The 12,819-nt window shown below is 39.9% G+C and overlaps 1 protein-coding gene across 2 annotated transcripts; it reads right to left on the reverse strand.

Annotated features, from left to right (window-relative positions):
* Nucleotides 1-25: 25 nt before the first annotated feature.
* samd7 (sterile alpha motif domain containing 7) lies at nucleotides 26-12,750 on the reverse strand. Of its 2 annotated transcripts, none has more exons than XM_061796560.1 (9): nucleotides 12,697-12,750; nucleotides 4,925-5,056; nucleotides 4,719-4,842; nucleotides 4,516-4,640; nucleotides 4,355-4,436; nucleotides 2,626-3,284; nucleotides 2,136-2,251; nucleotides 1,949-2,059; nucleotides 26-602 (listed from the first exon to the last, which is right to left on the reverse strand). In XM_061796560.1, exons 1-9 carry the CDS (start codon nucleotides 12,743-12,745, stop codon nucleotides 342-344), a joined length of 1,659 nt encoding a protein of 552 aa, XP_061652544.1. In that variant the 5' UTR covers nucleotides 12,746-12,750; the 3' UTR covers nucleotides 26-341. The 2 variants fall into 2 exon arrangements, with proteins under 2 accessions (XP_061652544.1, XP_061652545.1); XM_061796561.1 differs by lacking the exon at nucleotides 12,697-12,750 and adding an exon at nucleotides 9,683-9,988.
* Nucleotides 12,751-12,819: the final 69 nt, after the last annotated feature.

Genomic DNA, 12,819 nt, shown 5'->3' on the forward strand with positions numbered 1-12,819 from the left:
AATAAGGGAGGATCACACCTTCCAATGTAAAAAAAACAACAAACAACCTTTATTTACAATCTATTTAAACCATTTAAAAAGTTTAAAAAGCCAATTTCAATGACATTGCATAAATAAATATGTATTCATTGTAGCAGATGAACTTTTCAGCTTTCCTATTTGTGCCATGCTTTTGTAATGCATACAGAACCCACACATGGACACACACAACATTGTCGTGCGACCACATGTCGGAGTCTACTGGAACGCTAATCGTGGTTGCAGATCCACTTAACGCATGTCCGTCTTTAACAGACCACGCTGCTTGCGGTAGGTGCTGCTGTTTTGGTTAGCCATGGAGTTCAAATGTGTTCGGCGGTTAACTCTTTAGCATGAGGGGAATTGTTGCCCGGCTCGCAGAGGTGCTCGGCGGGTTTGAGGACGTCGGCGGCCTCCCGGGGGCTCGCCGCCGCCGCCATCATAATCATCTCCTCGCTGTTGCAGTTCACCGGGGAGCCCATCTCTGACAAACGGTCACCCGGCTTGTCGGGGGCAGCTTGCAGGGTGCTGGCGGGGAGCGGGAGGTTCATCATGTATAACATGTTGCTCATGCGCCTTGACACCTATTGGGGTGACAGTGTTAGTACACAAGATTGCGTGATTCATTGTTTGTATTTGTAGTAAAAATTGTGTTGACGTAAAGCACATGTGTCAAACTCAAGGCCCGAGGGCCACATCTGGCCCGCCACACCATTTTATGTGGCCCGCGAAACCAAATTATTTGAATCAACTTCTATGATTCTTGCTGAAATCTGTACCAACATTTCAAATTGTTGGATTTAATAACGTTGAGATATTACAGGTATAATCGAATCATTATTATTATTATTTTTAAACCAAACCCATTGTTTTACAGTAACTTGATCAGTAGTTGAACAAACAATTATTCCTGACTTCTGTTTTCAAATAGAGTTATCCATCAATTTGTTGTGTGGACCGGGCCAGACCATGACTAGCAAAACTTCACGGATAACTGATGTCCAGTTTTGAAAAAAAAAAAAAAGATAGCAAAGAAAGTTCATGAAAATGTTATCCAACTATGTATAGTATTGCATTTATACAGCTTCATGTTGTGGTCGCTGAGGTTATATTTAACATTTTGTTTAATTTAAGGAATTGTATTTTAATTTAAGATAATTTGTTGATTTTAGTTATTGCTTATTTTATAATATTGCAAAATATTATATTATTTTGAGTTAGTGTAATTTAATTTCTATGTTATGAATTATGTGTAATTGATTTCTGTTTACTTTTATCATAATTTATTTAATGCTATTGGTTTGATTCAATGTAATTGTTATTTGATTGATTTTATTATATTTTTATCTTATTTATATTTATTATTATTATTATGAGTTTATTTCATGTAATTTTTATTTTAATAGTTTTTTATTCATTCATTTTATATTTTATTTAATTTGTATCATGAAGTTTTGATAGATTTTTTAAAAATGTTATTTCATTATGGTAAAATCTTTATATTTTTTATTTGATGTAAATATTTTAAGAGTAATTTTGATTAATTTAATTTCGATGTATTTTATTTGATCTTAATATAATTTTTGTCAATTTAATTGATTTTTGTTGAATTATTTTATGTTTATTTAAATTTAATTCAATTCAATTTGTATTATTATTTAGTTTGATCTTATTTTAATTCAATTTTGCTGTATTCGATTTATTTTTTTTACTCGATTATTCTCGAGTTTATTTATTTCAATTCATTTAGTTTGTATTTGATCAGTTTTCTTTCATTTCATTTTGTTCCGTTTTCTTACTCTGGGTAATGTTTTATTAAATGTGTATTTTATACATTTTCTTTAGTAAAATGTTTTTTTTTTTACATTGTAATTAAATTTTTTAAATTTCATTTTGTAACATTAATTTACATAGCATTACATTACATTACCTGTGAGCGGATCTTCAGAGCAGGCCCCAGCTTTAGGCCCAGTGTGTCCAGCAAATGTTCCTCTGAGAGGAGCGGCAGCGTCTCGCCATCAATCATGTGGTCTTTAAACGTCTGCGCCGTCAGATGGTTTCTCACGTAAGCTTGACAACATTGAAGCGACGACGACAATGCAAAGTGCAACACCCACCTGAGCGTACTCCGAACACGTGGGGATGTTGTTGATAAAGTTGTAAACGTCGTTGATGCTCCACTTTCTGATGTCCTCAGACACCTCATCACCATTTAGGAAGAGATTGGGCGGACCTGAGGAACGAATATTTTTAATTCCAAGAAACACAAAACTACAGAGCCCCAGACATGACACGGGTGCAAACATATATACAATTTGTGGCCACAATACAGGTATGAAGTGCACACAAAATGTTAATTTGCGGCCACGAATTAGATATGACATGCGCACGAAACACTAATTTGTAGCCAGGAAATGGGTATAATGGTTGCACAAAATATTAATTTGTGTCCACAAAATACTCAAAGGAGGTATAATTTGTGCAAAATTGGCATTTTGTGTGCATGTTATGCGGTATCTAAATTGTGGCTACTGATTGAAGTTTTCACTCTCATGTCATGTGTGGCGCCCCATACAGAACAGCGCAAGGTTTGTTTTCCAAACGCACCAGGCGGAAGGAAGCCATTCCCGGCCACAGGGAACATGTAAGGCATGCCTCCCGAGGGGTACATGAACTTCTCCTGGAAGGCGGCACACTGGTTGGGAACGTCCTTGTCGTTGGCTACGCTGTTGCTGGCGTCCGCGCATTGGTCTGGAGCGCCGCCCTTCCGCAGGCCCGCCTCGCCCTCTTTGTAGCTCTTCCTTCCTCCCGCGGCCGCTTCAGTATCCGCTTTGGCCTGGTGGTGCGTCTTGCTGGCGGAGCACTCCTCCCCCACGTCCCCCTTCACTTCCACCTCCTTCTCCTCCCCACCGGACACGCACCCCGGACTCCGCTCCACGCTCTTGTCCTCAGCCGGGCCCTTTACGTGACCGACGGGGTGGTCGGCGCTCTTGTGGACCGCGGGCCGCCTGCCCACCCGCCGGCCCCGTTCTCTGTGCAGGGTGCCGATAGGGGGATAAGGGCTGGTCGACATGAGGATGCTGTTGGAGTGAAGGTCGTCCAGGGTGGGCCGGTGGACAAAGACGTCGTGGGCCTCGGGCATGCGCTGGCGACTTCTGAAGGCTATGGGGTTGGAAGGGTAGGACATGGGGTTCTCCATGCTCATCATGCCCTTTTGGTGGGCGTTCTCCAGCTCTTTCTGATGCAGAATGGCGTTCATCTCTATTCTGAACACAAGAAGAAGATAGAAGATACTTTTTGGTCAGGTCTTTACTCCCACATTCCAAAAACTTGCATGTTAGGTCAATTGAAGACTACAGTGTCCACAGGTGTGTGTGCGTGTGAGTGAACCGCTGCCCTGCAATTGGCTGGCGACCAGTCTAGGGTGTACCCCGCCTCTCGGAGGACAAGTGCCACTCACTCTTGCCAGGATACTCGAGGTCATTTGGAGTTGGCCAACCAGTCCACAAGGCATGAACCCACATCCCTTGTGGTATTCTACCGGGAATGCAGCAGGAGTACTCAACATTACATTAATGTTGTGGTCAAGACAACATGAACAGAAGTCAAGACCAGGACTTTGAGGTATTGAGGCCAAGTGAAGACCAAGACAATGTGGGCGAGAGTCAAGAACAAAACCGACACAGGTAAGAAAAACAAAAACAAACGTGGTTGTATGGTAACCTTTGTAGAAATCCACAAAGTCTTACAAAAACTCCAAAGTATTTTTCCTGGAAACAGTTTCAATAGCTTTGCTCCACACAGTCTTGGTCTGGACTGCTCTGGAGAATAAATCTGAGTCTGAGATAAGACCAACAAAAAATCCTCAAAAATAGTCTCAAGACCAAGACCATTTTCTACCATCTGGATTGGGAGTCATCTCCGTTCTATGGTGAGGGGTTTAAGTATCTCGGGGTATCATTCGGTTCACCGTACTCTCGTAATGAAGAGATTTACCGGTCGATCGACGCTCCCACCCTCACTTGTAGTCACGATCTTTGGGTTAGGGAGCGAAACGTCAAGATTGTGGATACAAGTGACGGAAATGAGTCTACCTTGCTGGGTGTTTGGTCTCCACCATCCAACTGGGACTCTGATTACCACCCCTAAATCTCCTCGTTGAGAGGAGCTACTACAGGGTTAAACACACTGCCGAGGTGGGTAGACCCAGATCGCGAGTCACTTCCCTTCGGAATCAGCGACCCCCCTTTTCAGGAGACACCACCGATCCAACAGGCTCATCTGAGTTTTATTGTACTAGTTAGAATCTTAGGTCAGATGCTGACATAACACTCACCTGGCCATGTTTTGCTTGTGAATGAGCTCCTGTCGCCGGGCAACCGTTTCCATGGGCTCGGAGGGTAGGAAGCCATAGCCAGCTGAGGAAAGGAGAAACATCAATCTGTTTACCTTACAAATTTCACACAAAGTGACTGCAAACTTTATGCATTATTTTACCTGCGCCTGGAAAGTTTCTCCCCGGTAGGACACCAGCATGTGGCGCCAGAGGGGGGCCCAGGTGAGGTCCCAAGTGCATCTGCCTGCCGTCGGGTGTCACCATCTCAGCCGGAGGGACCAACTCCCTGAGAGAGCCAGCAAGTTCATTTGTGACAAATGTACTTAGATAAGGTAACCAAAATATTGGGGAGAGATTTCCGAACCTTTCCATGAACCGAGGTTCAAACGGCGTCGGCACCCCCTGTAACCTTTGCTGGCCCTGGGCGAGGATCTGTGGCGCCATGGCCATCTGGTTCCTCATGATCATCTCCTGTCTCTGCCTCAGCTCTGCCACACACACAAGAGATACACTAGGTCACCCAGTTGCCATTAAAACAAACAACACACACTCCCTTCCTTCCTTTCTTACCGTTTGCCGACATGCCGTTGACCAGGCGGTACCAGTGTTTCTCGTCCAAAGCTCCCTGCTCTCCTAGTGCCGTCATCTTCCTCAGTTGCTCGCGTGGGGTCATCGTACTCTCCTCCGGCCACCACGGGGATGCTGGAGAAAAGCAAAAAAATAAAAATTGAATTTAATAAAATAAAGTGTTTGAAATCAGGAGTGTGGAAAATGCAGCTCAAAGCGTACCAATGAGTACAATGTACTTTTTGATGAAAAGAAAAATCTTTTTTTTTTTTTCCATACGTATAAATGTAAACATTGCAGTTCTCCATATGCACCACCAAGAGGCAGCAGTTAGAAACAAAACCTGAGTGAATGGATGAACAAGAGCATAATAATAGTATTTTAAAAAAATAATAAATATTATAATATACATACATATAATAATATTCAAGGTAAAACAGTTGCATGACAGCGTCTGGCAAAAATATTGGTCAAATTTGTATTAGTTGTATAATAGTAAGAGAATGCAATTGTTAATTTAAAATTTTTTCATATTAAGATAAATGAAAGAAAATTTGAAATGAAAAAATGATGAATATAGAATAAATAGAAATATAAACAAAATGTTGCATTCAAAATACAACAAGAATTAAAAAATTTATTTTTAACCCAGGTTATTCTGACACCCTCTTGGATTTAAAATAATAACAGGCAATAAGGGGAGTGAATTATAATTGTCCCCATCCCGGTTCCAAAATATTTTCTTAATATTTTAATACTGGCTCACCAGATAGCACCGTTTTCCTCCCCCCATTCAAAGCATGCAGCAACATCTCCCATTTCATTTCAGCGTGCCTTACTACTGAACTAATAAATGTGAGTCTTTCATGTCAAGTCAAGTCTACACTCTTTCTTTTAAACCTTAAATCTAATAAACATAGGGTTAAAATCCCCATAACATTAAATATTTCATACATAGATTACAGTTTGAAGTTGTTTTAAAAGACCGATTTATTTAAAGTAGATACTACAATACATATTACAGAAGATTTAGGATTATTATTTCATTTTTTTTCTGAAGTCTTTGCAGGAGCCTCTTGAGCGAAATGGGCCACACTGCCAATTAGCGCTGGAATCCCATTTTCAAAAAATGACAGAGCCGTAATCCAATAATCCAACAAAAATGTGAATAACAGTCCACACTTGACTTTCTACCACGTTTACCTTTACACACTGACATGATGTATATGTAAAATGCAGTAACCCTGCACCTAACCTTTTATTATGACAGCCTCTCAAATTCCCTCTGAAAGCATCTTATCTGAGGCTCGTAATCCACCACGGTAGTCTGCCACAGTCTGCCAGCTACATCTGCTGACCCCCTCTCATCCCATCCCCACCTTCCCCATGCCACCCATCCCCCCCCCCCAGCCCCACCACTCCCCCCCCCCCCCCCCCCTTCCCCCCCCCAGGATCCTATTAGCTAAGTCGTGGCTATACAGCACTTTAACGGGATGTGTCGGAGGTAATCCACACGTTTAGAGTTTTACCCCCAGCAAACCTTGCCTGTAAGCATCCTGGACAATACACCCTGAGTGCTAAGCCTATTAGCCCCCATTAGCACCCAGGATGTCCTAAAAACACCTCAGGGATAAATATGGGGGGGGGGGACGCAATCGGTTTATGTGGTGCTATGTGGGCACCACAGCAACACCTGTGTCCCCCCCATCATCGCCGAAGACAAACGTCACATCACCACTAATGCACTTTTATGTACACTCCTTTCCTGTGAGGAAAGGCACCTCGCTTGTTTAAGGTTTAGCATCTTATCTCAACTGTTAAACATTCAAGTGGTGTTAATCCTGCCACATTAGTGTCAATAACAATTGAAAAAAAATAAAGTAAAAGAATCCGTTTGAATACAAAGTAAATATTTCATGAACTCACAGGCAGCAAGGTTAAATGAGAGGCGCTTTTAATTCGGTTACAGGTGGCGTTCAAAATATTCAGAGGGATATGTTTGTTGTTGTTTAACTAGCAATGTTGTTCAAATATTCATGATGGCAATTTTCACAAATTGAGTAAAAAATATGAATACAAATAATAATCCAATTATTTAAATTCTTTCAAGTATACACCTATTTTGTGTCCTTTGTTTACTATTTTACTTGCTTCACAAATTGAAAGAATTTTCATGAACAAATATTTACAAAATAAAATAAAAATAGTAAAAAAAATAAAATAATCTACATTCAGAATTATTCTTTTAAGAATTTAAAAAAATATAAACATGAAGTACAGTGTATGCCTATTTTGTCATTTCTTTCTTTGCTTTATTTGCTTATTTTCATTTTTCTGGTAAATCGCAGGATATCGTAGCAAATTTAGATAATCTGCCTCAAAAAAGAGTTCAGAACAATAAGAGAAAGATTATTTAGAATTGATTTTATTCAAATAAAATTGTTTGAATGGTGACAGATGGCAAGAATTTCCGCTAAATGTTTATTTGAAAACAAAAAAAACAAAAACAAATCCTTTTCAGGGTCACAAAATACAAATAATCTAAAACCATTTAATATTACTTTTCTAATTATTATTTAAATGATTGAAAACAGGCCATTCTTTTTTTTCCCACTTGAATAGTTTTTTATTCTTCTTTGTGCAAAATGAAGCTGTCACAGCGAGTTTTTATAAGTGGCACTGTTCAAAAACATTCAGAGAATATTTAGATTTTATTCAAATATTATTTGTGTTGAATATTGTTTAAATAGCCATAAATGACAAGACTTGTCACTAACAATTACAGTAATTAAAAGCAGCAATAAAAATACAAATACATGAAAAAATAAGATTGCTATGATAATTAAAAAAAATATATATAATTATTAGTAAAATGATTAAAGTATGCATCGATTTTTCTTGCTGTTGCTTATTCATATATTTTTTGGGGCAAAAAGACTGCCAGGCCAGAAACAGGAGTTCAGAACATTCAGAGCCCGATTCTCCCATTCCATAAGTAATATTAATTTAAAAAGAGAACATCGTAATGAAAGGTGAGCGAGCGCTCAACGTATTTGCGCGACAGGCTGCTGCCTAATGCGCAGGGGATTGGACTCCTTGGGACTTACTGTTGCCCGTGTAATCCCATTACAAGAATGAATTAAAGGGAAAAATTGCTGACGACTTAGCTGAAGCCTGAAGGAGGTCATATCAGACATTGTCTCGCCCCTTCTTAACCGCCCGCACCCCCAGACACACAAACACAAACACACACACACACACACACAAACTAAAGCCTCACATATTCTCAGTTACACATGGACAATTCCATTATACACAGCTTGTCAGTGGTAAGCACTGATTGAACAATTAAAGCAGGGTCAAGGCCTGGAAAGGGTCGCAGGGTAAACCCGATTGCAAAACTCAGCAATATACTCTAATCTTCCATAGGGCATTCAATGAAATATAATTCACGAAAAACACCCCTTTAACAAATTATTATTTTGGTTTTTTTTTTAAATCAAAATTGGCATGACTCAAACTTAAGTTATAAAAATAATCTTCTTTCCTTACAAAACGCTACCAAATAATTGTTTTAAATAAATAAAAAATACATGACACAAAGAACAATTTTAATACATTTGTGACTTTATCAATGTTTAGTATTATTATTATTATTTTTTTTTTGCTGGGAGTAGTCACATGGTTATCCTGCCTTATATTGAGGCGCGTGGCGTCTATACTGACTCAAGTTACCAAATATGGTTTCGTCATACAAAATTGTTTGTGCGTTTAAAAATTTTTTTATTTTAAGTGATCTGCAACTTTATAAATCTGTTTGTTTTGTGAACTTGCTGATTGGCTGTCACATGGTTGTGCTGCCATATATTGAGGGGTGTGGCATCCAGTATGACTTGAGTAAGCTTAGGTTACCAAATATGGTTCCTCGTCATTCAAAATTATACCAAAATATTTTTAAAAAGACAATTATATCGTTTAAATTGTGATTTTAAAATGTGTTCCAATTTCTCTTTTACCTTTGCTTATTGGCCAGTAGTAATCAAATGAGTGAAGTTACCAAGTATGGTTCCTTTCCCTCTGAATTTATTCAAAAATAGTTTTTAGTTTTTTTATAATATAATTTTAAGTCTAGTTGAAGTTATTTGTGACTGCATAACTTTGTTTTTTCATCTGTTGATTGGCTGGAAGTAGTCACATGGTTCTGCTGCCTTAGCATTCAGGCATGTGATGTCCATTTTGGCTCCAGTCTCAGTTACCAAACGTGCTTCCTGGCCCTAGAAAATTATACATCAATATTTTTTTCATGATTAAATTCATTGCAAGTCATTTGTGACTAAATACATGTTTTTTTCATTTGCTGATTGACTGGGACTAGTCACATTGTTCAACTGAGTACAAATAAAACCCAGCCAATAATATTTTTCTCTCTCATTTTTCCTTCATTTTCTTGCTCATTCTTTTTTCCTTCATATTTGGATTCATTGATTTGGGCAAATTCATTCAGAGGCCAAGCTTAAATGAATCAAATGATTTTAAGTTCACTTTACGGATCAATATGAAGTCAATTCCATAGATTTTAAGGTTGCTTGTCAAATTCCCTTGGCCTTTAGATCAATTAAAAGCAATTTTATCATCTACATTTATTCACGTTTGACAAAACATACCATCAGTGCATTATTAAAACAAAATAACAGATAAAAATGAGCAAAATTGAGTTTTTCGGCGAACAGGGATGAGTTGTAAGAGTTCGGAAGGCCTCACCTTGAAAATCCAGTGAGTAGATATTGTTTTTCAATTCAGTACGACCAGAAAACGATCAAAAATGTCAAATGAAAAAAAGCCTCGAACATCCCACAGGAAGCGTCCCGTCCCTTGCGTCAACTCTCCCAGCTTCCCGCCACATTAGCAAAGTGCCTGCCAGCCTAACTGCCTTAACTAAAAAAGACCTTTTAAATACCGATTGGTTTCATCTCCATTAGCGGGCCTTATCCGAGGCGGTAAGCCCTCCCTCCTCCTGACATCACCGTGATCTCCCCCGTCCAACTGCTCGGCCGCACCTTGCAAAAAAACTCATGTGTAATTACTGAAGCAGCACTGCTCTTTAAGCGCTAAACCTCTTTGTACGTTTACCTCACTAATCCCTTGTTAGCACTTTAGGCCATAGTTAAGACACCTAAATGCTTAGCTCCCTTTTTGCACCGGCAAAATAGGCAAAGACCTCCTGCTCGGAGGCCTGATGCCGCGACGCTTAGAAAATCCTTTGATAAGTTTTGTTTGTGCGTTTTTTTTTTTTTTTTGTTTTTTTTTTTTTTGGAGTGTTGACCCAAAAATGCTTGGTGGTCATTTATTAGAAATCCGTCTAAATTGGCCGGATCATGTACTCAGACCGCCTAAGCTGACAGTTTGTGCTCACCAGCCACTTACTGCCAGGGGTCTGTACTTTGAGGCACGTCTACATGGAACCGCTGTTGACGGTCTAGTTGGCCACAGTTTCAGCAAAATTGATGCGTAATGGTGGAGTCCACATTTATTCGCCCATGCCTTTCACACAGAACCCAGCGAAGCGGGACAAATGACGGTGGGCGGATAGCCACGATGGCCTTACACGCTATGCCTTATACGGCGGGCTGCAGTGGATAGATGAAGTCATTACACCTCCTTGATGCCAAGGTTACACAAAAATGGGTGTAACAGCAGAGTCTGCATTTCTTTACATGTGCCTTGCACACATAACCCAGTGAGGCAGGATAAATAACGGCGGGCAGCCAGCCTCGATAGTCTTCAATAATAGATTGGGCTTCAATGGACAGATAGACATAATTCTTTCATGCCAAGTTTCAACAAACTGTGTAACAGCATAGTCAGCATTTATTGGACTGTGCCGTTCACACAGAACCCAGCGAAGAGGGACAAATTCAGTAGCACTGAATACTAGGTAGGGCTGCAGTGGATGGTCATTTTTACTCTTACATGTCGAGTTTCCTCAAAAACGCCAAACAGGCGAATCTGCATTTATTTAGCCTCACTATCCTTTAATAATCAATTATAGAGTTTCCACAAAATTAGCATCACAGCAGTGCCCGGAAAAAAAACAAAATAAAAATTAATGCATGCTAAAAGCCTCAATAATTTCTTGGGCTACATTGGATATGAAGATGGATAACTTTTCCACAGTTTCGTCAAAACAGTAGCATCCGTATTTAGTCGTGTCTCCTTTCACACATCAGCATGACTAATTAGGGCATGCTAATGACCTTCAATATTGGATCATTCTGCATCGGATTACATAAAAAACAAATGACTCTTTCATAGAAATTTCACTGAATCAGCGCATCAGAGGCGTAACAGTAGCATTTTTCTTTCACACAGAACCCAGCACAGCCCCCTTCATACAGAGAAATTGGACATCGGCTCTAAATCGGAATTGGTCACGAAATGGACTACTAGCATCGTTTTGCGCTCTGAATGGCCTAATAAAGGACTTTGGAACTAAGCATTAGGACTTAAAAACATCTAAACCAGTCATTTAGGAACCTTTGGGCTGCGTAAGCTTTTTATGAGGGATTTCTGTCCATCTTGTTTGCAGGCAGCATTATAGAGTCACAGCGAGGCAAAGGGATCACAGCGGGTTTAACCTCCATGGCTACAAATTGACAAACAAGACACTCTTTCTGCTTGGCCCTCTTCTAATTACAGCTACAATCTGCCGTCCGGACGTTTCACGCCAGGGCCTAATCCCGCTAAAGTGGAAGCATTACGTCTCGATCAAATCTTGTTTAGGTCTTGTTGTCCATGAGCTGATTGTTTAGGTTGAATAATCCCAAAAATAAGCCTTCAATCTGAGAGGTGGCAAATTCAGGAACATGCTGTTGTCAACAGAATACAGCAGGAAATGGTAACAAAGGTTGAGGACTATTAGCTTCTCTGTGCTTGATGAGCTAGCACAGTGATAAACTCCAAAATGGCGGACAAGTCAAATGCTCCATTTTGTCTTAGAAACACTCTTTGACTACAAAAACAAAATACTTTGCCTTAATTTGAAAGGGGCTCATGTCTTAAGTAGGCTTTCTTCAGCTATGTTGAGCTCAACGTAAGCATCAGCTTACATTTTTTTGTTGTTGTGTTAGCAGGTTAGCATTTACGAGCCAACACAAATTCGAGAAGATCAAGCAGCTGAGTTTAGCCATATTTTAGGACTAAAAAGATGTATTTACCTTAGCAAAACGTTTTCATTCACTGGTAGCTAGTATGTTATTAGTGTATTTTTATTAGTTTAACAAGCTAGTCAAACTAATAAACAGTAATCACAAGTTAGTTGTGGACAAGCTTCATTCAAAATGCGACATTTAGGCACAAAAATGCTACATTTCACCACCATTTTGCCTTAATTTGAAGAGTGCTGCTGTCTTAATTTATAGGCTATGTTGAGGCTAAACGTAAGCGTCAACATACATTCAGCACCATTTTGTGTGTTAGCAGGTTAGCATGTCCATGGTAATGCAACAAATATGACCAGATTAAGTGTAGATGACAGTCGGGCAGCCGCCATTCTGGAAGGCGGCCGGCAGCCTCTTGATGCCGTACCACTTGCCTGTATACTGCAGCAAACACGCAAGTTTACGTCAAAATTAATCAGAATAATATCGAGACAGTTCGGAATCAATCAAAGTCCTGGTGATGTTGAAGCTGTCCTGAACGGTAACATTGGGGCACCTGCCAGGTTTCAACACCTGAGCCACACCCACTATGGCAAACATCAACATCAAGCATGTCACCTGCATGGCAGCCATCTTGTTTGTAGGGGATCGAAAACACCTGTGGCATAGGACGCTTTTATTGATTGCACTTGTTGGCTCCGCCCCACGACTTCCTCCTATTGGGGCGTTTTTTTTTTTTTT

The sequence above is a fragment of the Phyllopteryx taeniolatus genome, chromosome 14 (genome assembly GCF_024500385.1).
Source record: "Phyllopteryx taeniolatus isolate TA_2022b chromosome 14, UOR_Ptae_1.2, whole genome shotgun sequence".
Classification (NCBI taxonomy): Eukaryota; Metazoa; Chordata; class Actinopteri; order Syngnathiformes; family Syngnathidae; genus Phyllopteryx; species Phyllopteryx taeniolatus.